The sequence below is a fragment of the Mus caroli genome, chromosome 13, assembly GCF_900094665.2.
Source record: "Mus caroli chromosome 13, CAROLI_EIJ_v1.1, whole genome shotgun sequence".
NCBI lineage: Eukaryota > Metazoa > Chordata > Mammalia > Rodentia > Muridae > Mus > Mus caroli.
In genome coordinates, this window is record NC_034582.1 from 89,631,893 (window position 1) to 89,658,981 (window position 27,089).

The window sequence follows — 27,089 nt, forward strand, 5'->3', positions numbered from 1 at the left end:
CAGGACTGATAAATACTCAAAACGGAGGCTGAGACAGGCTACTAAATTCTAATGTTCATGGTGACATTAGTGCTCCCTGTTATTGTTAGCCAACACGATAGATCACAGATGTAATTAAATATCTCCACTGCCCTATGAGCACCTGCTAGGAGCCTTTTTAAAAGATACAAGCAAACCCTCCAAGTTCATAAGCTAGATAGTTTGTGGATTTTCACAGCTTGCATATTTCTGTGACGACCTTCAGTGGTCCTGTGTCAGCCTACCTCCGGTCTGTGGGGTACAGTTCCACCGTGACGACATCGAGAGAATTCCACGCTGAGATGGTCAGCCCATTATACAAGCACAGCATGCCTATCATCATGGATTCGCTGGTGCCAAACCACAGGAAGAAGCAACTGATCCCGGAGAGCACCATGGAGCCTCCTGCCAACAGAGGACAACAGCTGGAGTCTTTCCTGTCATCTCGGATGATGGAGGACCTCTGGGCCTCCAAGTTCTTTCAGGAAGATAGTTCCACGGGGAAGCCGCAGACTGGGCTCCATAGAACAAAGTCCAAGTGCATCCATCTGTTTGAAAGGCAGTCTACATGCCCCATGAACACAGCTAGTACAAATGCACAGGACCCCTTACTCATCTACTTAACCGGGAGAATATACATTAGTTATATATAACTAGTTTTTCAGTCTGTAACTCACGGAGATTGCTCGTATGAATTTTAATTAGATGCAATTTCCACTCCAGTTCAGTCCTAACGAAAGGCCTAAGGGATTTCTTATAAACATGCATTTTGGGCTGGAGAGATGGCTCAGTGGTTAAGAGCACCAACTGCTCTTCTGAAGGTCCAGAGTTCAAATCCCAGCAATCACATGGTGGCTCACAACCACCCGAAATGAGATCTGATGCCCTCTTCTGGTGTGTCTAAAGACAGCTACAGTGTACTTACATATAATAAATAAATTAATTAATTAAAAAAATAAACATGCATTTTTTTAAGGGACAGGGACAAGGTAGGAGACCTCTCTAGATCACAGGGGCAGCTCTTCTCCTTTTCATGAAGATGGGCACACACCTAGCATTGTTAAACGCCCGATCCTGTCCATCAGGAGAGCAGACACGATATTTCCTGGCAACACTGCCAATGTCCCAAGAAAGTTGACAAAATAAATCCAGTAGGCACTATAGTCATCATCAAAAGTGATCTGGCACCCCGTCTTGTTGTGAAGAAATGAACAGTTCTGAAATTCACTGTCTATGAATTTATAGGGCTCAAAATCTGTAGAAAGAACAACAAAAATATCCATTAAGCTCTTGTCAGGTGTAAGAAACAGATCTGGAGGGTAACAGAAAGCCACTGAGATGCGTCAGCCAAGATCATGGCACTGCCAGTTCCTTGAGGACCCCATGACTGGAGCTTGTTTGACTTGCTAGAACATGAGAGCTGGGGTGTGTGTGTGTGTCACCTTACCAAGCAGCAGCATGGAGGGTTCCCTTGGTTGGATAAGGGAATGAATAAATAAAAGTGTCATTTTTTTAGGGGCTCTGAAGCACACAGAGGGAACAAGTCACTCTTCGAGTCCTTGAAGCTGCGTTTATAGTTTAAGGTCTGTGTAGATAAATAAATGCACAGGTGAATGAAGACAAAGCTGAAGGCCACCAGCATTCTTTCTATGCATTCCGCTGGTGTAGCCCATCATATTCCTGGCTGGTCAGAGTCACCCCTGCTCCCTCGATAGAGTTGGTGGTCTTCTGGAGTCAAGTGGATTAGAAGACAATGCTGACCTCATTCTCATTGGAGTGGGGGCAGAGCTGGCTCTTGACTGAGCATCGGAAAGGCAGGGGTGCCAACAGGGCAGATCGCACCTTCTCGAACTGCCAGCATGTGATTCTAGATAACTGTGAGAACAGGAAAGCATGGACACTAGTCACATGTGCCAGAGCCTTGAGGTTGGATGCACAACACCACTATTGTGACCAAATCACTTAACTTTTCTAATCCCAACAGTCAGGAGGCAGAGGCAGGTGGATCTCTGTGAGTTTGAGGCTAGCCTGGTCTATAGAGTGAGTTCTAAGACAGCCAGGAATATACAGAGAAACCCTGTCTTGAGAAACCAAAGCCAAAACCAAAATAAAAAAAAAAAAAAGCCAAAACCAAACCAAACCAAACCAAACCAAACCAAACCAAGCCTATTCCCCAAAGGAATCTATCCTTCTATTCATCTATCCATCTATTCATCATCTACCCTATCTATCTATCTATCTATCTATCTATCTATCTATCTATCTATCTATCATCTATCTTTGAACGTGGGTGAGCTTCTATATTAAACTCAAGAAGGCAAAACAATACCAATTTGCTTTCAAATCAACCAATACAGGGAAATCGTTCCTTCACAATGTATTCTCCCCCTTGCCAAGCAAGCCTCTTGGTCCACTGTCACATGAGTATGACATTTCTGCCCAGACAAAGCCCTTTAAAGGGCTCCCTGCTGCCATCGAAGTGGCGTAAGCAGTATTGAGAACCTACCTGTGTTATCAAAAAGGGTATCAATAAACGTGCAGTTCTTGAAGTAGGTGTTGACTGAGGTCACGTCGTCGAAGGTGCAGGACTTAAACACTGAATCTTTGAAGGTTACTGATTTGAACTTGACTCCGAGGAATCTGTACAGTGCACACACACACACAAATGAATTGATGCCATTGAGTTTCATCTACTTGAGTTCAAAGCTAAGTCTAATGGATTTAGAGACGCAGCACCCATCTTTAAGTTATAAAGGGCATCCTGGATTCGTTGGGTTTCTAGGGGTTTCTAGGGGTTTCTAGGCTTTCCCCCTTTGGCCTTGGATATACTGGTTTGTCTGGCTGCACCACTGTTCAGTGTTACTTCTTGTCAGGAGAAACAATGACAGACACACGAGTTATTTCTTTGCAGTGGTGGCAAAGGGTCTTGAGAGCTAAGCATTCTTTCCCTGTGGCTCTGAGCTGTTTCGTTATCATTCCTACCCGTTAGCCTCTTCACAGATCCTTCACAGATCAGGAAAGTCTTGACTGAGGCTTATGCATCTATCTAACCTGAAGATGTACTAGAGTCTGAACTTTATATTCTTACCCATATTTACATGTTACAGTGGTGGAGATTGCAATGTTAGACAAGTGCTCTGCGACTGGGCTTCATCACTAGCCCTCCGAGTTTTTCATAAAAGTCTGGGCTCTAAGTTTAGAAGCTTAGATGGCAGGGCATGGGTGTTCTGATTCTTCCTGGGAGGGGTGACTGACAAGGAGGAGAAAAGGTCACTAGTTTCCTTCTCACAGTCAAAAGATATTGCTTGAGGCAAACTGAAACATGACCATCCCACCCCCCACCCCTGGCCATTGACTTTGGAGATATACAGAATGATGAAATGGGTTCAAATACATATTTAAGGCACTGCAATAGGGTTCTGGGTAGTGAAGAGGATAATGGCCTTAATGAGCCTCATGTTTCAAAGGAGCCCGGCAGTCACTGATAGAGACTCACTGAAGCCCCAGGAAAGTGCACACCACTGAGTCTTGCTTCTTTAGCAAGAGGCTTCTTTGGCAAACCTCTCTCAGAACATTCTGCATACAGACAAAGAGGGACTGCCTACATTATCTGTGCAGCCTGCCTGGAAGGTATTCCACTGGGGAAAACTCTCAGGGAAGCTACCTTTGACTCTCGAGTCAGCAGCAGTATTTCACATTTCTCTGAAAGACAACCCACCCAACCCTTTTCCTATCATCTCAAATGTGTAACAAATACAAAAAAGATGTTTGCAAGGTTTCCCTTTGCTTGGAGTCCTAATACCAACCAACCAACCAGTCTCTCTCCTCTCCCCCTTCTCTGTGTGCAGGTTTGTATATGGGAGAGAGTATGGTGGCTATGGCATACATGTAAAGGACAGAGGAAAGCCTTTAGTGTTGTTCTAACGTTTCCACCTTGTTTAGAATAAGGTTTCCTTGTTTTTTTTTTCACTACACATAGCCTAGGCTAGCACATAGCCCAGGCTAGCACATGGCCCAGGCTAGCTGGCTGTTGAGCTTCTAGTGAGTCTTCTGTCTTCACTCCCATCTCCCCATAGGAATGCTGGGATTACACACATGTGTAACCAGGTCTGGCTTCTGTGTGGATTCACCAGGCTTTCATGGCAAGTATTTCACCCACTGAGTCATCTCTCCAGCCTGGGTTTCATCTTTTCAGGTCTTTTCAGATTTTGACTGTGGAGGCTCAGGTTGGCCTTAACCTCGAAGTCTTTCTGCCTCTGGGATTACAAGTATGTGCCACCATGTCTAGCTCAAGGATTTTAAGGTAAAATTGTTAAAATTATTAATTATCATATATTACTAATACATTGGACATTAATAAATTGGGCATCCAGTTTAGAATGTTAAGTATTACTAAAATGATGGCTGTTTCAGACCCAAAACAATACTTAACATTTTTCTCCTTTGCTGTTGTTTTTGTTGTTCTGAACCACATTCACATTGTGTGGTACGCATTATGTATGGTGCTGGCCTCAAGTTTGCCATCTCCTGACTCCCCATCCCAAGTGCTGGGACTACAGGCATGCACTGCTACACCTACTGCACCTTAGAAACTGCTAATGGAAAAACATTACTTAAAAAAAAAACAAATATTCATTCCATAGTCACAGAATTTGATGCTCAAGTTTCTTTGAAATACAAGTGCAGATTATCGGTGGTTCAGGGGTGTGTGTGAGGGAGCCAGGGCAAGGGGGCGGGGTAACTGAGGCCGATGCTGTGTGGCCTGGGCTGTGATGAGGTCTCTCTTTCTGGTGGCTTAATTCACCTAACCTGATGGTCTCCAACCATCCATTTTCCATAGAGTGGTATAATTTCTTCCTTTATTAGTAAACTTTAATCATGAAAAACTTGAAGCTGGGTGGTGGCGGCACATGCGTTTAATCCCAGCACTTGGGAGGCAGAGGCAGGTTCTGTGTTTGAGGCCAGCCTAGTTTACAGAGTGAATTTCAGAGAAACCCTATCTCAAAAAACTAAAACCAAAACCAAAACCAATCCAACCAACCAACCAAACCAAAAAACCAAAAACCAAAAACCAAAAACCAAAAACCAAACCAAACCAAACCAAAACCAAACCACCTCCCAAAAAGATTGAAAAAAAATTGAAAAACATGCAAATAAATAAAACCATCACACCACACACACACACACACACACACACACACACACACACACACACACACTGATTAGGCCTCTCATTAAATTGCTAATTACAATAATGACACCCATACTGCCAAACTGGCAAGTATCCATTATCCAGGCCACACACATTCCATAGAAAGTCTTTTTCATCTTAATAAACATGTTTTTGCCTTGGGGAATTTTGATTACTTTTTTTAATTCATCATTTAAAAAATTAAGACAATTTTCTAAGAATAATGAGCTACTGTGAGTTCATATCAGTGATTTTTTTTTGCTCAGACAATGCATAAATGAACATGGTTACCTGTCTATCCCTTTTTCTCTTGGAAAGGATGAAGCAGCTCCGGCTCCCTGGCTCCCCTAAGTCTCCTAAGCACCTGGGTCCTGTGTGCATCCTTGCTCATCCTCTGCGGTCTCCACTGCCCTTCATCCGGGAGAGCATTTCTGCTCCCTCCTCCCAGGCTCCCTGACACACCCACGGGAACTGCCCCACTGGAACTGCAGCTCTCCATCTGTATTATGTTGTGACCGGAAATGTGGCCCTTTTCAGAAACGGGAGATTCTCGTGGACACTCCGGTTTCTCCCCTGAATCACACAACTCTCTCCTCCTTCCTGTTTCCTTCTGCGGTCCCCTCTTCTCTTTCCTAACTTGTCCATCGCGCTCTTCAGGGGCCTCTGAGCTCTCCTCTTCCTGGGAGGTCAGCTTAGTAAGCATGAGGCAACTCAGTTTCAGAAGTGGTTTTGTTGCTTTTGGTTTAAATTCCAAGAGGCACATGATTAATCCTCTGCCAGCTTCTGAAGTAGTTTGAGGTGACTGACAAGTGTGTATCTTTAAAGTGAATTTTAAGTTATTAAAATTCATCCACAAGTAACTACAAATCGACAGAATTGAAAACCCGGTAGACTTTAGTTATTGCTAATTGTACCCCACCACGCAGCCAGTCTTTGTGACTAGCTAGCAAGTTAAGTTATGTCAAAGTTTCTACACCTGCCGTTCTCGTATTCCATTCCAGTGTGGATCTGGTTCTCCATGGTAAAGTTAATGCTGAAGTTTGCATATTTATCCTTTTGCACATTCCTTGTTAGCAGTGCATACTCGTCAGACTGGAGATGTTTAATGACATCAGGGAACCAAACGGACAACCCATAGTACCTGCAAAAGCAAAGAAAAATCGTAACAGCATGCACACGGCCTCCCTTACATATTCAGAATGGCAGAGGCTCTTAGGAGCACTTTTAGGTATGACTGGCACCTTGGAACCTTTGAACAAATGATCACACAATATTCGATATACTACCCCTCCCCTTGCAAAAACTAAGTAGAGAGACAGTCGGAACATCCAGGTGTGTAATTCCTGAAGCCCTTTGGGAAGAGATATGAATCCCATCCTGTACCTACCCATAATGCTATGGTCTGAGTGTGTCCCCCTGTGACAATATTAAGTGAGGCTTTTAGGCAGCATGTATAGATGGAAACATATAGCATGCTGGCCCTGATGTTGTTCATCAACCTGGGCTCCACTGAGGAACCCTGTCTCCTAGTCTGGTGGAACGGAGTCCTAAGATCCAGGAAGGAAGAGGTCGCAGGATGGACTCTTTAGTAATGGACCATCTTTCTTGCTTCCTACATGACTGTGGCACTTATAGTCTGGAGTAGGAGCCCTGTTTCCCAAAGGGGTTCAAGGCAGCAGGAAGGGACATTCAGGCCCCTTCCTTCCCTCTCTTCTCCTCTCCTCCACTCTTCCCCTTCTCTCCCCTAGCCGTCTCTCCCTCACACCTGTCTTTCATTCTGACACCAGGTCTCATATAGCCCAGATGGCCTCAAATGTCTTATGTAGCTGAGCTCGGAAGGCCTTGACCTTGTAGTCTTCCTGCCTCCACTTCCCTGGTGGGATCAGAGGCATGTGCCACCATGCCTGCTTTTCAGGTGCTGGGGGATCAAACCCAGAGCTTCATGAATGCATGGTAATCCCTCTACCAGCTGAGCTACCTGATTCCCAGAGGGGAGGGGATTTCCACTCTCTGCCTCAGGATCTCTATTGTGTGATTCTAAGAGCTGTGGTGTGCTGCTGTGCTATTAAAAGCCACTTATCACAGGAAGCCACGCAGTCCCTGAAAGATGGCCAGTCCCACATGAGATGTGCTGACAGCACTGGGTTTTCAAGAGTTTTTTTTTTTTTAAAAAGAATGTAAAATCAGTTAGTAATAATGTTATATTGATCATAGATACTACTTTGAATATGAGTTGAATAAAACAGTATTAAAATTAAATTTACATAATCTTTTTCTTTTTGTGGGTGTAGCTACCGAAAATGTCAAAAGGGGTATTTAGATCAAAGCATATTTGCATCGGATAGTGTCACTCTAATATAGTAGATTTCAATTTATAATTCCTGGATCCACATCTGTGATCCTGGCCTGCTCCAGGACATGATGAATCTAAGGTGGAGTGCACAAGGGGATGTCTCTGTTGTACACTCCAGTATTCTTCTAGTTTAACCCGGGGATACAGATGCCCGGGGAGTGAGTGGTTTACCTGCAATGTGAACTGGGCCCCTTGGCTGACTCTTGGCTTACTACACTTATGGTGACCAGGATACAGGACTAACCACCTCCCATAGGCTGTTGCTCAGATACAACAGGATGCCAAGTGCCTATCACACCACGGGTACCCAAACGAGCTGTAATTATCCTTACTGTCACCAGAAATCCTCCATCATCTCCACCTCCGAGTTCCATAGATTCCCACCCCTGGGCTCCTCACAGCCTATGTTTTGGAACAGTGGAGGTGTGAGGGTGGTCATGGAGCAAGAAGTGGCTCAGAACTACAAAACCAGTCGGTTGCTCTCTAACTAGAGTCACAAGGCAAAGACTTGACATTGCGGAGGAAAATACATTTATCTTGGGAAGTCCACCATCCACGACACGGAATTTTAACTGATAATTAATCTGAATGTCCTTTCGGCAGGCAGTACTGAGATTTCAGGAAGGAAGAGGCAGCACCTAATCTCTAGGCAGCAATGAGAACCTTACCCAGGTGAACACCAGGTACTGGCTACACCGAGGGCTACCTTTTGGTCCATCTTTGTCTTTTTCATATCTAACTGTGCTGAACTAATGATAGGAACCCACACTACTTATTTTCCTCTCCATCTTTCTTCTAAACTTATGTAATTTAAAAGTCAGGAGAGATTGCTACACGAACATCCCTCTCCTTCCACCCCCGGGACTGGAAATGGAGTCCCTGACCTCACACATGCCTGGTGAGTGCTATGCCGCTGAGCCATGCCTCCAACTCAAAGCCTCTGAACTTAGAAATGGGGAATAAAATCACATGGCTAACCATAGCAGAAAGGATCCCTGCCCAAAGCCTTCCCCTTTCCCTTCCTCAGACTTTCCCAACACTAGGAAAGGGACCACTCTGGTTCCTTTAATAAAACCATGACTTGCCTTTGCATTCTGAGAATGAATATATGGCAGTTTTAGTCACGTGACAACTATTTACCGAGCCCTTTTTATGTATCTCATACTAAATATACCCCATTCCCTCACGGTGCTTCCAGAGCAGGCCTAACTTTTGGTCTTGAAATTCTGGTTGTGAGCATTAGGGTTTTTTTTTAAGATTTATTTATTTATTTTATGCATATAAGTACACTGTAACTCTCTCCAGACACCCCCAGAAGAGGGCATCAGATCCCGTTACAGATGGTTGTGAGCCACCACGTGGTTGCTGAGAATTGAACTCAGAATCTCTGGAAGAGTAGTCACTGCTCTTAACCACTGAGCCATCTCTCCAGCCTCAGCCTTAGTTTTTAATGGCTATGTGATCTCTCCAGCCCTCTTTTAGTCTTTACAGCGAATTTACAAACACTTCCAGGGAGCTGCAGAGATGGCTCAGCAGTTACTAGCCTTTGCTGCACCCCATCACCCCTGTAACAAGCTGGCATTGTGCAAACACCTGTAAGTCCAGATCCTAGGAATCCAGTGGTCTTTTCTGGTATCTGTAACATATGTGCATATGGCCACTGCTAGCATTCTATCTAAGCTCCACCCCACAGTTACCTGGCAACAGCCAGGTAGGCTGACTCACTATAAAAGGGGCTGCTTGCCCCCTCCTCTCTCTCTTGCCTCTCTCTCTTGCCTCTAGCTCTCTTGCTCTCTCTTTCTCCCCATTCCCTTCCCCCATCTCTCCATGTAGTCATGGCCGCCCTCTACTTCTCTACTTTCTCCTTTTCTCTGCCTCTACTACCCTATTAACTCCCCTCCCCATGCCCTGAATAAACTCTATTCTATACTTTACCATCGTGTGGCTGGTCCCTCGAGGGAAGGGATGTCTTAGCATGAGCCTGCCAAGGCACCCCTCTTCCATACCTCACCACACCCCCATATAACATATCTTATACCTCTTTATCTTTTTATAAACACATTAGCCACAGATATGTAAATAAATAAAATAAATCTTAAAAAAAAAAAAAAAGCCACAAGCTTCTCTAGGAGCAGAAAGTGCCACAAGGAATAATAAGGCTGAGGAGGGAAGGGGAGTGTGAAATGGAGGAATAGTGATTTAAAAAGGAAGGAAAGGAGGAAGGAGGGAGGAAAAAGAGGAGGGAGGGAAAGGAAAAGGGCACAGAGCTGGAGCTAACTCAGGGAAGAGGTGAAGGGGTGAAGGAGTGAGGGCAGCTGCCTGGGATGCAGTTCCCGATGGAGGATGGGGGGAACAGTGCCCCCAAGCTCAGAGAAGAGCAGACAGGAGACAGAGGGCAGCACACAGGTAAGTCATCCAGGGCTTTGTGTGACTTCCCAAATGTCAAATGAATTTTCCAGCAAGATCAATGCAAGGGTTAGTTTATCAGTTATAAACACTGTAACTGTCAGCAAATGTAAGTTGAAAAAAAAATCTACTTCTCAGCTCTTCCCATCAAATTATAAAAGAGCTGAGTTCTTACAGGGCAGAATTCTAGCAAGTTAGCAGAATTGAGTCATGATTTTTGTTTTTAAAGAAAGCAAGTTTAAAAAGGACAAAGAGAGAAGTGACTGGGAGCTACAATGTGACGGTTGATTGTGTCCACCAAGAATTCAAATATCACTTACCCGAAGGACAGGGTGAACCAGACAATCGTAAGCTTGATGGTGTTTTCCCTGACTGGGTAGTTGAAGCATCTCATGAATGTCAGCCAAATCTGTAAAACACCACGTGGGTCGTTTTCTCACAGAGCTACATGGCAAACCCACTCCCCAGACCTTCCTGGCACACTATAAAAGAGCTGAGTTCTTACAGAGCTGAATTAATTTCAACAAAAATATAAAGTCTTAAAATCAATACAGAAGCAAAGGCTGGAATTTTCCTCCCTCCCTCCCTCCCTCCCTCCCTTCCTTCTTCACTCTCCCCCTCTTCTTTCTTCTCTTCTCTTGCAGTACTAGTGACTGAACCTAGAACCTCATGTGTGCTAGAGAAGTGTTCCAGCATTGAAATACACCTCCAAATCCCCTTTTGCTTTTTCTGTTTTGAGACAGGTTCTCACTAAGTTGCCCAGACTGGCCTTGAACTTTCAATCCTCCTGCCTCAGTCTCCTGAGCCTACCTGACATTACAGGTCTTACCCACCAAGCCTGCTCAGGAACGCTCACTTTTCATCTTTCTGAAAAGCCAATAGATACCAAGATGGACTTTCATGACCGTAACTCCCGGCCTGACACCTTCTTTCCTCAAGGTGGCGCACATTCCCTAGCTCTGAGCCAAGAGAGGTCCTGTTTTCTGTTCCTAATGCAAGAGACAAGTGTCCTAGATTGAGGGACACTTCCTCCTCATTGGAAAGGCATAGTCAGTCCCTCTTTGACCACCCCAAATGTTGGATGTTGACATACAGGTTGCTACGCAACGCATACTTACTCCGTACAGTTCGGTGCGGATCCGAACGAAACACCTCCTGTACCAGGTTCCCGTGTCGCTCTCAATTTCAATCAGCTCATCTATTTGTTTGGGAGTCTTGATTTTATTTACCTGCAGACAGCAGCAGAATACAGAGTGCTCACTTCTCTCCTGGGAAGTTGTCACATTCAGGCTGCTTACGTTAAACCGAACTCTTAACCGAAAGTGGTATTTGGTAAGAATTGTTCATACATAGAACACTGGCAAAGAGCTACAGATGCAAAGGCCATCTAAAGGAACTGAACACAATTTAGTGAGGGAGATGCCATGGAGAAAGCGGGGGGGGGGGGGGGGGGGGGGGAAGGGGAGCAAGCGGGATGAGGTGACAAGAGACAGATGTGTCCTGATTACTATAAAGACCCACACCGGCAGATCAAACACCCTAGAGACGAGCGTCTGCCTTGACAGTTACTTTGCTTGGATATTATTTGGGAGTAGGGGCACCTAGTTATTTGATGAATGTGGCTTTTAAATGTCTCATCTGTAGCGCATCACTATAACCTGTTCTTCCTTTGCCCACAGGCCACACCCATGGTTTCTGCAATGGAAGATGTTTCTATTGAAAACTGTCAACCCCAACGCTTCAGCCACAGAAGGGAAATGACGAAGGTTCAGTATGACAAGGCACTCCTGTGGCTTGAGATAGCATCTTAGAGCAGACTTTCAATACTGGGAAAGAATGATGGGGGTGGGGGTGGGGTGGGGAGGGAGAGAGGGGAGAGAAAGTGCATGGAGAACTCACCTTCCCCTGTTTGGGGATAAAGAGAGCATGGTGTGTATGCTATCTTCCTTGGGGGCCGAGCAGGCATTTCTGAAGAACCTGCCAATATTCTGTTGGAGATACAGTTTGGAGCTGGGTCGCTTGCTGTTTTCAAATTGTGCTAGGTAGGCTGGCTCTCCTATTGACTATAAGTAAAGACACTGAACAAAGTGTCTTAACATAAAACTACTTCTGAATTAAATGCGAGTTTTCAAATAAAGTATTTGGAGAACTTTTTTTTCTTTTCTTCTTTTGAGAGGGTGTCTTACTATGTTGCCCAGGTCATTTTTAAACGTGAGATCCTTTTGTCTCAGGCTCTGGAGCACTGTGCTTACAACAGTGTATAAGCAATGCCCACTTTAAACCAAACCAACCAATCAACCAAACCATCCAGTATTTAACTTTGGAGAGCTTCTACCTCCCCAACTGTCAATATTTGTTTTTTCCGTAGTTCACTGGTTTTCCTGTGATATGATAAACATTATGCACCACAAAGAAGCGAGAACCTGCTCGTGGAGGGAAACTGTATTCACAGCCTCCATTTTGACTTGGCAGAGAAAAGGCCTCCTGGACTTGGTCAGAGGCTGACAGGGAAGGATGCTATTTGCCAAGTGTGGGAACTGTGGAGGAAACTCCAGGAGGGAGGGATACCAAGTCAAGAACATCCCAGCGCAGGAGAGAATACAGTGTGCAGGGCATTGAGGGAGCGGTTAGGCTTCTTGAAGATGAGTGGCAAGATGCAGGAAGTAGCTGTGGCCAGCCAAAGAGAACACTGGAGGTTTACAGAGAAGTCAGCTGAGGTCTGGCGAGATGACTCAGCAGGTAAGAGTGCTTGCTGATGTTCAAAAGCAAGAGGACCTGAGTCTGAGTCCCTGGCACTTCTGAAAACACTGGGTCAAGACAGTGCTGTGCTGGCTGAAGAAAAGAGCCCCATGGGACACTGCTGGACCTTGGCCTTGTTACTTGGGCCTTGAAGCAAGCGAGTAATGGAACTGAGTTTTAAACTCAGATATATCTGTTTTACTCAAGAGACACCATGTTACCTTGAATTTCACGGTTCAGCAACATGGGCAAGTAAGTTTCAACTGAGGCGGGGGAGTGGCCTGACAGGGCAGAGACCCCAGTCTTCTCCAGTATCAAGACAAAGAGAATCTATTGGTGATCCCTACAACCAAGGCCGCTGGTATTGAGCCAGGAAGAGTAAATCTGAGTTTGAACTGTGGTCTTTCTGTCTCTCAGGTTAGTGTTATTTAACCAGCCACAGAGGCTTGGAGTTTTAGGTGTGAATAGGTTGGTAGTCTCTGGGCTAAACACAGCCCCCCTGCCTATTTGTATAAATAAAGTTTTATTGGAACACAGCCAAGGCCCATGGTTTAGACAGTCTCTACGGCTGCTTGCATTTACAAGAACAGAGCTAAGTAGCTGTGACAGAGACTCTATGACTGGCAAGGCCTTAAATGTCTGATTCCTTACAGAAAATTCCTGAACTCTGACCTCAAGGCTTCTCTGAGGAGCAGACTCACCGTGAAGACCTTCTCTGGCTGGCCCCGGGCTCTCATGTTGGTGTCATGAATTAACTTCAGAATCATCCAGGCTTCATCATGTTTTCCCACCTAAGAAATACAGAGGCAGTCAGAGGCTAGGGCATTGATAGGCCTTGCTTTTCAAGAACTGCTGAGTTTTCAGAAGTTTCACGTGGAAGGCGACCGTGCAGATGCGGTTAGCTCTCCTATTCTCTACTGATGCACACAGGCTGAGGGGACCACTATATAGCAGCAGTTCAAAGAATGTGCCTTCAACTAGAAATACTACCTGTGGACAATATTGCTTGATTTATTAAACAGTGAACACCATCCCACTCACTGAGTGGAAGCTATTTGCTTAGGGAGGAGTATGCTGTGAGACAGCTTTTACCCCCTTTGCCTAAATCATGTCTCCATGAAAACAAAACCCGCAAAATTCCGTGGTAGGAAGGGAGAAGCCATCTCCCAAAGAGGCAGGCTTGCTTTTCTGGGAACAGCAAGGAAGCCTTTCCAGTGTACGTCGTTCCCAACCCCCCACCCCCGTGCTTCTGTAACAACAGGCAGTACCTCCAGCAAGAAACGAGGGCTTTCTGGCATGAAGGTGAGAGCCACCACAGAGGAGACGCACGGGAGCGCACAGACGATGACGAAGACGCGCCAGCTGTGGAACTGGTAGGCTGAACCCATGCTGAAGCTCCACCCTGGAAAAGGACAGAAGAGTGAGGGAGAGCCCCGGTAACCTGTTGCTGGATCAGTCACCGCGTGGTGCGGCCCCTCTCGAAAGCCAAGCATCTGCCCTGTGGTGTGACTCCATTAACACTGCACTCTGAAAAGGCAAAACTTTTTTGTCTGTTTGTTGTTTTTTTCGAGATGGAACTCACTCTGTAGACCAGGATGGCCTCAAACTCAGAAATCCACCTGCCTCTGCCTCCCAAGTGGTGGGATTAAAGGTGTGCGCCACCACTGCCGGGCTGACAAAACTCTTAAGACAGAGGAGAGACCAGTCAAGGCTTCCTGTCCACAGAAAGGCGAGTGGACCTGTAAATAGTTACAAGGACCGGCTCAATTAAGATACCCCCCACCCATCATCATGGGCAGTGCTGAGGACAAAGGTGCAAATCCAAAGGACCACAATCTAAGCATGGGGTACATGCGGGGCTCCCGCCACTGCGAGTATCTTCCCTTCACACCTACAGATTGATCACGCTCCACTCTTTCCCATCTGTCTATCAGGAAATGGCTCTCAGTGGACTTCATCATCCGGTTCCCAGCCAGGTTTAGGGGTGAGATTCAGACAGGCTTTTTTGTTTTTGTTTTTTGTTTTTTTAATGTAGCCCAGGCTGGCCTTGAACTCATAATCTGCCTCCTCCTCCTCCTGACTGCAATGATTATGCCACCTCTTACCACACTTGCTTCCTAACTAGGTTTGAGTAGGACACAATTTCCTTCCCTCCCTTCTCCTGTCCTTGGACAGGTGGAGGAGTGGCGAGGCCCTGGATGTTTTCAGCTCCCGGCCTCTTCCTGCTTCCCCAGCGCTGAACAGCCAGCCCTCCCACCACTGGCCTTTGAGGCTCAGGGATGCCAATGCAGCTCGCTCGTGTCTTACTGGTTTCCTTTTGCAGTTCCTACAACATTGTAAACCATCCTTTCATTAGAGCATCTTTAAATGGCTGTCTGTGGGGAAAGCTGACTTCACAGTGTCCTTATCAGGAACAAGGGCTTTTATCTCTGCTCCCAGGCATCATAGGGAATAGCAAGGTGAATCCCAACTTCTAAGGAGATGCTATAAAAATGAAAGTTTTGTTACACTATAATAAGAACAGTCCCGGTGGGATGCAGACAGAAATCCCTTCGGGAACTGGCATTTGCATGAATGTGGAATGAAAAGAGAAGTCAGCCAGCTTTCCTGAGGAAGAATGAGGCACATCCAAGCTAAATGAAGCCAGAGCTGGATCCACAGAGGGACCGGTGAACAGTGTGAGGCGGAAGGCTAGCCACCAGCAAAGCTTGGTGATTAGAAGGTGTCTGTGAACAAAGGTGAGGTAGTCTCCGCTTCCTCCCCCACCCCCAGGAGAACTGTACATTTGTCCTTTGTGGGACTCCTGAAAGCCTCCAGAAGTGACATACTTCCACAAGCTGAAGTCACAAAATTTTTACTGCCAGGATTCAAGTTGGAGTTGCACACCAGCAGCCAGGCTTGTGGCACTTGTCCACTGTGCTGTCGGCAAGTGGTGTCCACACTAGTGGCACGCTGTATTAATTTTTGCATTAGTTTTGCTCTGAAAACTTAGTATGGGGAGACTATGTGGGTTGCTACATTAATTATACGATCAGCTTTTGGGAAGCATGATTACTTTTAACATCTTATATAGCCTAGACTTAAAAGCCTCACATATCTAAAATGGCAGAAGAAATTCTATGGCCGAACAAAGAGACCATAATGTGTTCATTTCACATGATCTCAGAGCTTTGTATAAACTCTCTTTAAAGAACTCTAAACTTTGTTATTCTCCACACCGGGGGAGGAGACTTCCGTGACTGAGTTCAATGTCAGGTATAACACTTTCCACAGGATAGAGGTAGGAAGAACAAAGGCAAGAGCTGGCGGGCTCTGGCGTTGCTGGTCAAAAAAAAATGAGAGTTCACAAGGTGACCCTTTCTATGGAAAATAGGCCAGAGAGATGTAAGCACGCACGTCTCTACGGTGGGTGGAGCAGCGCACTTCTGTAACAGAAAAGCAACCCCACCCCAACCCAAGGTTCTCATATCGACCTCCATCACCTGAGGATGCAGATGTTTCAGGCGGAGGGGATCATGATTGTTTATAAGCCAGGGCTCCCCAGAGAAAGAGGATAGCCGGTTCTACAGAGGGGAGCCAAAAGCCATTGTAAACATTCTGAGAAAGAAGACAGGAGGGGAGGCACAGGTTTGCATTCTATGACTGTGGTAAATACCACGACCACCAACATAGAAATACTAGATTTATCTCATCTTAGAACTTTCATCTGCAGTGAAGCCCCACGGGGGAAGGAACTCAGACCAGGAATCTGGAGGCAAAACTGAAGCAGAGGCCACCGAGGGACCCTGTTTACCGGCCTGCTTCCCCATACAACCCTGGACTACCTGCCCGGGACTGGCATTGCCCATAGCGAGCTGTGCCCTCCCAAATCAGTCATTAACCAATAAAGTGCCCTCCAGTCTCCTCTGCAGTCCAGTCTGAGGGAGGCATTTTCTTACTGGAGGCTTCCTTTGCCAGATGACTAACTCCTGTCAACTTGATGACAACGACCAATCAGCACACAGAGGGAAACAAAGAAAGGTAAGAGAGGAGGGTAGGAGGGACAGAGGGGAGAGAGATTGGGAGGAGCTGCGTTGCAGCATTGAGAGATGTAGGCAGGGGCTACTAGTGAACGCTCAGAGGAGACTGGTAGAAGCTAGGAACCGCAAGGACCACAGTTGTCTCCTAGAACTGCCAGAAGGAGGCCCGCAGAGTCCCCATTAGCATATTCAAACATGTAATCTAAATTTATTTTGCGTACGGCCAATGTGTTTGATATAGTGGCAAGAGGGACCTGGCATGCTAAGTTAAGTTGGAAAGCTGTAGGTCTGCTCCATTAGACTCCCATGAGTTATTGTCTCATAGCTGTGACAAAGGCCTGATTGATCAACTCAGGGAAAAAGGAACTCTTTGGGCTCATGGTGTAGTCTCCTGGAACAGAGAGGGTGAAGCCGTGGGAGAATCTTGGGCTGTGGCCCCAGGTGCAGGAGACAACTGGTCCCACCATCGCTGCAGTCTGGCAGTAGATAGGCAATCAAGGTGGGAACCAGTCCAGACCCAGGAGGCCTGGCCCCAGCAAGGTACAGCCTCTAGTGAGGCCCCACCTTTTGAAGAGCCCACATGAGCCTACAGGGACATTTCCTATCCAGAGCCTAACAGCTGCCGCACCTGTTACGAGTTGTAGTTTCAGATGCAAGTCAGAGCATTTTGCTGTGTTTTGTGAAACTCTCCCACAGCTTCACATGTGTGTGGCATGAGAAGTATCATCATGGCTTCATGTCCTGTCTGAACTGGTCTCCGAGGTGAGGCCACCTCCTTCAGCTCTTTCTCTTGCTCATGTAGTGCAGCACCACTGACCTGTCTCCAGAAGCCCAGCCGCACATACAAAAGGCGCCGCTGTGTGAGATGTTTTTTGTTTTTGTCTTGTCCCTTACTACTCTCATCCTCAATGTAGACCTAGCAGTCTACATACATGCATCTGATATTTTCCCTGTAGGAAAGGCTTTGCCTGAATGCTTTGCATGATGGCTGTCACCCTCACTCCTTCTAGTTTGGCTCCTCAGACACAGGCTGCTTTGGTGTCTTGATGGGTACTGTCTCCTCCCCATTCTCTCTCTCTCTCTCTCTCTCTCTCTCTCTCTCTCTCTCTCTCTCTCNCACACACACACACACACACACACACACACACACATTCATTTTCCTGATAATCACCTAACCCGTTTTCCACCAGAAAAATAGGAACCCTGCTTTCCTGTCTTGCCAGTATCCCCCTAGTCCTGGAGGTGCTACATGTGTGTGTGTGTTGTGTGTACATGAGTGTGCGAAAAATCACTATAGGTTATCAAGAACATGGGTTCTCAGGTGATCTCTCTCTCTCTCTCTCTTCTTTCTCTTTTTTTCCTCCAAGTTCACACTAACTATCAAAACAGCTTTGGTTTATTTTGTCAATGCACATGGAGCAAAATTATTTTTATGTCTATAAAAATGTATTTGTATATGTCTATGAACTTGACCAGTGTGTTCTGTCACCCCAAGACACCCCTGATGCTAATTGTCCTTTCAGGGTCAACTCTTCCTCCAGCCACCCTGGTGACCACTGGTCTCTCCTCTGTCTTAAGAGTTTTGTCAGCCCGGCAGTGGTGGCGCACACCTTTAATCCCACCACTTGGGAGGCAGAGGCAGGTGGATTTCTGAGTTTGAGGTCATCCTGGTCTACAGAGTGAGTTCCATCTCGAAAAAAACAACAAACAGACAAAAAAGTTTTGCCTTTTCAGAGTGCAGTGTTAATGGAGTCACACCACAGGGCAGATGCTTGGCTTTCGAGATGAGGTCTTGCTGTACAGCCCAGTCTGGCCTTGAGTTCACAATCCTCCTGTCTCAGACTTCCCACGGGTGTGATTACAGGCACACATCACCATACCTGGCCGGTATGTAACTTTGTGAATAAGAACTTTGATTCTTATATTTAGCATGATACATTTGAGATTCATACAAATTGTCACGTATGTTAGTGAGTTAAAGGACGTTCCCAGTTTAGGGTATTTATTAATAAATCTGCTATGGACATTTATATGTGGTATTTATGTGCATCAGTTTTATTTTTTAAAATATAGACTTAGACACTTGAATCATATGTTGATTTTTGTTTGGATTTATTTGTAAATTTTTTATTACATTTTATATTTATTATTTATTTATTTATTTCTCACCTGTACTGTCTCCCTACTGTGTGGGCTCTGGGAATTGAACTCAGGTCCTTAGGCTCAATGACAAATGAGTTACCTCAGTGCCCCCAAATATCTGGTTAATATTATGGGGACTACTTTCCTTAAGTCAGAAATTTCAAATAAATTCCTTTCCTCATTTTGAGCTATGCACAGTGTCAACGTTAGAATTAAAGCCTGTGCTTACGAAGTAGGCACGGCCATCCTAGACTGGTTACCCTTTACCTATTCTTGTATAACTGACAACAGGAAGAGAGGGGGCGTGTCCTGGGCAGTGGGAGGAGTCCTGGCAAGGGAAATGGACGCCCCTCCTCCCATGCCTACTAGAGTCAAAGATTCACAGGATTACGCCGGGGCCTGTGAGGATGGCAGGCACCCATGGGTACATTGAGAAATGACCTTGCGGATGCCTTACAAGATGAAAAGACACGAAGGACTGAATCCCTGACCGCCATCACCTTGGCTCAGCTCTCCTGAGCGCCATTTCAAGGAAACTTAAATCTGAACACAAACTCTAGGCAAACGCTTCAGAACAATCACCAAGCAGGGCGAAGAAGAGGACTGTGGGGTCGAATCCCATTCAGCCGGGAAAACGGGCTGTGCGTTTCACGTCTGCACTTAGTGAAATGGATTCTTTGAAACCAAATCTCATCTTTTGGCACTGTGACCTTTATTATTATTTTGTCTTAAAAAAAAAAAGATCCTTGCAAAGTTGATGTTTCTAATTGTCCTTTGGATTTTGCTAAAATATTCATTAAAATGTCACGCTGTGGGATTTATCCACAGATAATGTAAATTCCATGCAAGGGAGACCTCAATTAGGGCGGTACAGAAGGCAGTGAAAGCCTGGCTCTAACCAATGTGGTGCTACTAAAGAAAAGAGGGACGGATCTTGCATAATAACCAAGGCCCTTGCCAGCCTCCCCCTGCTGTAGCTGCAGTGCCCTATGGCTGCCTCCTCGGCTGCCTTCCAGCTGCCTGTTGCTTAAGGAATGCAGGCAAAGCATATGACACACACATAGGACACTGGCGCCTACATTTCCCCTAGGCTTTAACCTGGAAGCCCTGCTATCTCAGAATCCAGTTTGAGGGCCTGAATTCTGGTAACTACTCATGCAATATTGTCAAAAAAAAAAAACAAAAAAAACAAAAAAAACCAAAAACAAAAACCAAAACCAAAAGACAAAAGAACCAAACCAAAACAACAACAACAACAACAAACTGTCTTTGTCAAGACAGGAGATTTTAGATGCAAGACTGAGATCCAATGTACTAAAAGAAATCAAAACTCTTCAGTATTTCTTGTACAGGATGTCAAGTCTGACTAGCTAAGAAATAAGTTATCTGCAAGACAAAGACCAGCTAAAATTCTCTTAAAGTAGCTCAGAGTTCATTTTCTGTAGTGAGAGTGTAAGGCAGGGGGAATGATCAGGTGGGTTTCTGATATTGCTACGGAAATAAAAAATTTATATCCTTAATGTGTCACGGGCTTAAAATATAAAAACTACACAGTCATTGTAAAACGTGACTCTCTGCTATCGACTCAGGTTGGGTAGCCAGTGCCATCTGTGATGTTAGATGCTACTTCTACTTGCAGCTGGGCAGTCCTTCAGTGCTGTTCATCTCCTTTTGTAGCAAAATAAGTCAAGTTGGAAATATAAATAATGATGTTAGCGGGCAAATGGGGAGCTAAGCTGTGGCACAGCCAGCCATGCGATAAAAAATCACTCGTGTGTCGGACAAGAATGAGGCAGCTCTCTCTGATGGAACGCGGAAAACCTCCAGTAGAGAAAGAGAAGCTCCCCCCGACAGGGTGGACAGCAAGTGATGTCATTTTTATATGCACACAAAAACATATTATCTGATCTAGAAAAGCCACGGTTTGGAAATGCACTATGCTGTCTTAGGTAGTGACACAAGGTAGGAGGAGGTGGCTCGTGGGCACTGTTCTCTTCTGACATTATTTCCTTAATTTATTAACTTTACATAGCCTTTTATTGCTTCTCACTTAAAATGAAAACACCCAAACAAAACAAAACAAACCCAAATCACAGCCCCAAGCCTTTGACTTTTGAGTGACTTAGGTGCCTGGAGGAAGAAAAGGGACACTGGAATTATAGAGGCACCAATATTCAACACTGGCATTTTCTCAAGAAACGGCAGGGATTCTGACTGTGATCAATGTGAGCTTAAAAATACAGTGTGGACCTATGGGGACCCAGGAGAAGAGACCAGAGACAACCCTGTGTCTGCATAGAAAAGAGAACTGGTGTCTCTGACTGACCTTTTAGTCCTGGGGAGTTGAGGATGGAGGGACATTGAAGAAGGAAGGTTGGGGTAATTTAACCAAAGCTTAGGTTGTATGCAAAAGCTGTATGGAAACCCACTTTGTAAGATAATTAAAAATAATTAAAAATTATTAAATAATTTAAATACATTATAATTAAATATACAATAAATAAAAAAAAAGGAGTTTGAACACAGATATCCTACATGGGTTGATGGATGACCAGAAGATATGAGTTATTGTTATTATTACTGTTTTTTTTTTTTTTTTGAGATAGGGTCTTATTAAGATCTCTGGCTGGCCTCGAACTCCCAGAGATCTATCTGCTTCTGCCTCGCTAGTGCTGAGACTAAAGGTGTGTAGCACCACACCTGGCCCAAGTTAAATGTATGGGGCAGGAGACAACACAGCACACTTCGGTTTTAGGATAGGCAGGTGTGGCGAAATGACTTAACATCAACTCTAGGGACTCTTCTAGAGGACTAGGGTTCAGTTCTCAGCACCCACAGAGAGGGTAACAATCATCTATAACTCCAGTCCCCATGTAATCTGGCGCCCTCTACTGTCCACTACAGGTGCTGCATTTATATGATGCCCAGATACACACATCAGGGAAAAAAAAATTAATTAAATAAATAAAAAAATGTAAAAACATGTCTAGCTGGGGCTGACCTAAAAACCTTCCTTCCTGCTGCATAGCTTTCATGGTGGTAGGCCTATGGAGTGCTAGGCAGGCTACTAGGGAAGGAGAATTGTCAATGTGTTTACCCAGTGCTGAGCTCTGAGTGTTACAATGACTGACCTGCCAGGCAAGATGTGTCCATTGGTTCAACAGTTTTCTGAATGTCATGGGGTAGCCAGCTATTTTCTATTTGTCCTTGAGGCTTGCTTGTCAGGAAACAATACAAGCCTGGCATGGTAAACCTGTCAAAACTCCATGATGCAGGAGGATACAGACCCCAGAGATGGGGTGGGGGTACCCACAACTGTTGTTTTGCTAAATAGACAAGATTTATAGTAAAAAAAATGCTACTAAGTATTTATATCTGAACCCATAGATTGCTCTCAGCCTTGGCCAGAGAAGTTCCTTTCTGCTGTGGGAAGCAGTGGATGCTGAGATTCAAGGTTGGTTGAAGTGCAGAGAAACTTGTGAACCAGAAATGTGGGGGCAGCCCGCCACGTTCCTTTCCTTCCTGATGGTGTCAGTCACTGAGCAACGCAGCTCTATTTCTGTGATTTTCCAAATTGTGTTCCTTTCCCCCACTCATTGTACCTTTTCTGGGCCGCCTTACTAGACAAGGGCACAGTTGGCTCGGGTCTGCACAGCTGCACCTGCTCATGGCACACTTACTTATGCATGTTGTGTTATTGCTCTGAGGCCTGAGCCTTGCATCGGCCCATGGGCTTCAGATGAAAGGCAACACCTGACCTGGAAGGGAGCCTCTGGCTTTCAGCATTTGGCCTTCCAATCTCTTATGACCAAGGCTCTGCCATTAAGTAATTTGCCTGCTGCTTCTCTAATAAGAGTTCCCAGATTCTAGTTGGCTTCTTCTAGCTTTTATAGATCATCAAGAGAATTTTGGGTAATAAAAATTAGATCACAGGGGCTGGAGAGAAGGCTCAGTGGTTAAGAACATTGGATGCTTTTGCACAGGACTTAGGTTCAGTTCCCAGCACAGCAGCTCACAACTCCCTGTCATTCCAGTTCCAGGGGATCTGATATGCTCTTCTGGCCTCTGCAGGCACCACACATGTATGCAGTACCCATGCATGCAAGCAAAACACTCATACTTGTAAAATACAAATAAATCTCTCTTTTAAAACCACATTATAGGACCGGAGAGATGTCTCAGTGGCTAAGAACACTGACTGCTCTTCAAAAGGTCCTGAGTTCAATTCCCAGCAACCACATGGTGGCTCACAACCATCTGTAATGGGGAACCGATGTCCTCTTCTAGTGTGTCTGAAGACAGCGACAGTGTAGCCCTTGCATCTTTTGTAACCTTGTTTCAAAGCATCTTTCTACAAACTTGCAACGTTTTAGAAGTTGGATAAATTGGCCATGGGCAGTGAAAGCTTACTGACAGAACCCAAGGGAGGATGGAAGGCTTCTTAGCCATGCTGCCAACTGGAGGCCTGCTCCCCAGCCTTCTCTCCCCTTCTCACCTGAGCCATGACTAGGCTTGTCCTATCTCAGTGTGATCTCTGTGGAAAATGGACTTCCCCATGGATTAATGAATTTATTGCCTCATGGACATAGCTAATACTCCCTCAAGCACATAATAGCCTTCCTTTTAGAAAACTAGAAAATTTCCCAGTCAGCAAGTCAATAAGGAACTCCAACGGGCAGGTCTCCCAACACATCTATAAAGCATGCTTTCCTTAAGATTGCCTGAAGGGAGACTTTAGTAGCCTCAATCAATTAAATGGTTGGGGAGACAGACTCAGTTTGCCCATCCCTGATTTATGACCTGGCACTAGACATGAAAGTGCTTTTTCTCCACTTTCCAATCCTCTCCCTTTTCTTTCGACCCAGTCAGCATCTACCCAGAGTAGAATTTCACCTTTGCTCTCTTGAAAGGTTGACGATGTGAGCCATTAATCTTGACGTTCCTGGCTGCAACCAGCTGTGGAAATGATTGGTCCTGCTGCATCCTGAGGCATGGTTCTCTAGGGCTACGGCGCCAGAAAAATCAAACCCAGAGTGACTTAGTCTGGGACTGATGCAGCCATTTTTCATTTAGCATCACCGACTGCTGTTTGTGAGAAATGATCTAATAACCCAGGGAGCCCACAGCGACAAATCACTGTAGCGGCACAGGCAGACCGATGCCCTGGCTGGGGTGATGGACGCTGGCTTTGGCTGGCAGGCTGGTTCCCAGCACTTCAGACTCACATGGGTGCTCCTTTATCTTCAGGCCAGGCCACCTGACTGATGGCGGTATTGGAAAAGAACCAGAGGCCTGGGTAGAGATGGGTGGAGCAGAATCGAGGTTCTTAGAGTTTTAATAATCCACCCACTGTGTGCCAGATATCCTTATGTCATCTTGTTTTGTATACCAACAATCCTGATAGGGTGGGCAGATAAAAATCCAGGATATTGTTTAAATTTTAAAAAATTCAAATTGAAAGCTCTCTCTCCTTTTTTCCTCTCTCCCTCCCTCCCCCTTCTCTTTCTGTATATGTGTTTGCACCTGAGTGCAGGTACACACAGAGGCATCAGATGGAGACACAGGTAATTGTGAGCTACCTGACAGGGAGTTCACAGCTCCCTTGCAACCAAGCTGGGTTCCACAGCAAGAGCAGTATGTGCTCTTAACTCCTGAGGCAACTCGCCAGCCCCTAATTTTCTTTTAAGTGGACAAAGGCAGCGTATTTGCTATGTCATATTTTGGATATGCTTATACAAAAAAAAAAAAAAAACAAAAAAAAAAACCCGTTACTTATCTGAAATTAACATTTAACCAAGCATCTTGCATTTGCTAAGTCTGTTAACCCCAGGAGACGTCTGGCAATGTTTAGGGACATTTTTGATAGCCATAACCTTGGGGAAGAAGGGTGTCTTTGACATCCAATGAGTAAGGCCAGGTATGCTGAAGAAAATTCAATGTATGATATCTCTATCATCAGCCCTGAGCAAGAACGACCAGACTAAGATATCAACAGTCTGAGAAATCTCGTAAACAACCCTAGGCCTATCCACTGTGCATCAACAGTCTGATAAATCTCGTAAACAACCCTAGGCCTATCCGCCGTGCAAATGGGTCTGAGAGATGCTTTGTTTTCAAATGGAGGCAAGGGGAGAGATGTGTAGGAGACCCTGCATCCCCTTCCTATACGAACACTTCGTTAATGTTGGATTGGCTATACATTTATCTGTCCTGGGTGAGGAGCTCGCTCGCTGCTTTATTCTCACTGTGGATCTGTAGGGTGGATCTGTTTCCTATTTAAGCCATCTCTGTGTGTGAAATTCAATGTCACTACAAGTCTAACATTTCCACTGCCCATCCTCAGAATTGATTCTTATACCTGAAAGTGTGTGTGCTTTCCTATCCTCAGCCCCTGGTAACCTTTTTTTTTTCCACTTCCTGTCTACATGGATTTGCTTACTCATGACACTTCATATAAGTAGGACCATGCAAGCCTTCGTGCCCAAGTTACTTCACTTAGCACAGTCTCTAGGGTCCTCTGTGCTATAGTAGATCTCAGAGCACCCTTCCTGTATGGGGAATAATGTTTCACATGTGAACATGTGCAATCTGCTCATCTGCCGGGACGCAGACACAGACTCACATGCAGACGCACACGAACACGCACAGTCCTTTGGGGTTGTGTCTCTCTTCTGGCTACAATGAATGACGCTGCTATGAACATAGTAAAGGAACCTCTCTTTGGGCCTCTGCTCTCAGTTCCTTGTGGTCCATCCAGAAATAGAATGGCTGGGCCATTCTATGTTTATGTTAATCGAGGGAGCTCTCATATTGACCTCTCTTCTCTGCAAGGGCTAGCTGAGGCTGTCCTGCTAGCCAGAGCTGATAGGCCTGACCCAAGGCTCCTTCCTCACAGTCAAGACTCCCTTTCTTCCAGCTAGTGCTCCATGATGTGCCTACGATTATTCAAGAGGACCCCTCTTCCCCCATTTCATCTTCAGTCAATGCACAATCCATCACACATTGTACACACACACACACACACACACACACACACACCATGAGCCACATAGGATAGTTCATTTCAGCAGCAGCTGTGAGTGTGAAGATGAGTGAGCAAAATCATGTATTAGTTGGCAAGATTACCCAATAAGAAAGGGATGTCTTTGCTTAATCTGGTAGTTTGTGAAGTCTGGGGTACTTCAGAACCTGTGCAGGTTTCTGAGTGTTTCAAATGCCTGGTTTGACAGCCAGCCTAAGTAATACACAAATGGGAGGCACACTTTGATACAGACACAGATGGAAGAAAACGGGAGAAGAAAAGGTAAGGTGTCGGGTGCCGTTCAGTGGCCGGAGGTGGACAGAAGTTCAAATGGAGTTTTAGAGGGCAGTAAGTCCTCCTGAGGAAGCAGCATTCGTCATCTCTGGGAAGGTCCGAAAGAGAAGCACCTTGACCTTGTGTGGGAGGGCAGGGGATGCAGATCTGAAAAGCTCTACAAGCAAGCAAGCTTTGTCCTGGGCAAGCTACCACAGTGCCCGAGCTCTGTAATCTCAGAGTTTAAGAAGGTGAGGCAGGAGGATCCCCTTTTGGGGCCAGCTTGAGTGCCACACTGATTTCCAGAGCACTTTGGGTTGAGTAGCCAAGCCTGGGTCACACATGAGGGTGAGGGAAAAAAGGAAAAAGAAAAACAACCGACCAAACAAAAAGGATTCCCGCTGCGAAAAAACAAAACAAAAAACAAAAAACAAACAAAAAAACAAACCTGTGTTCCTCTCCCTAAGAACTCAAGTCTACACAGGAGCAAATCCAAATGTGTTTTAAATACCCCAGGAGCCCCCGAATGGGCAGAATGTTCAGTAGTTAAAACAGAGAGCTTCTGATAAAGTTGAGTCTGAGACAAGACCTGCAAGGAAGGCTAAGTGGTGCACATCCCTGCAGGGTGTTTTAAGGAACAGTAATTGTGATGAGCTTTAACCAACACTGGAGGGCACCCTGAGCTCACAAGACAACCTCCACCCCCTCCGTCTTTAGGTTCACTAAAAGCCTCCTCTTGATAGCTTTTACTTGTAAGCCTGAGGGGTCCTTCAAAGTAGGTCAGGCTCTGCGGATCTAAATGTGAAAACTCAGGGCTAGGAATGCTGCCATGATTGATTTCCCGTCTCCTCTGGTTCGCCATCATTTCCCCAGTCTCTGTGCTAAGTCAGCTGCTGCCATCTTACACACCTTCCAGCTCTGAGGCCT

The 27,089-nt window shown here is 45.5% G+C and overlaps 1 protein-coding gene across 2 annotated transcripts in view; it reads right to left on the minus strand.

Moving 5' to 3' along the window:
* Nucleotides 1–27,089, minus strand: part of Sv2c (synaptic vesicle glycoprotein 2C) — a 174,319-nt gene that overhangs the window by 15,579 nt on the left and 131,651 nt on the right. For both annotated transcript variants that reach the window (XM_021180140.2, XM_029484979.1), the window contains exons 5-12: nt 13,976–14,109; nt 13,409–13,498; nt 11,087–11,197; nt 10,289–10,377; nt 6,186–6,350; nt 2,525–2,658; nt 1,070–1,273; nt 264–423 (exon numbers count right to left, since the gene is read on the minus strand). In XM_021180140.2, the coding sequence (XP_021035799.1) occupies nt 264–423; nt 1,070–1,273; nt 2,525–2,658; nt 6,186–6,350; nt 10,289–10,377; nt 11,087–11,197; nt 13,409–13,498; nt 13,976–14,109 (1,087 nt within the window). The remainder of the gene's footprint in view (nt 1–263; nt 424–1,069; nt 1,274–2,524; nt 2,659–6,185; nt 6,351–10,288; nt 10,378–11,086; nt 11,198–13,408; nt 13,499–13,975; nt 14,110–27,089) is intronic.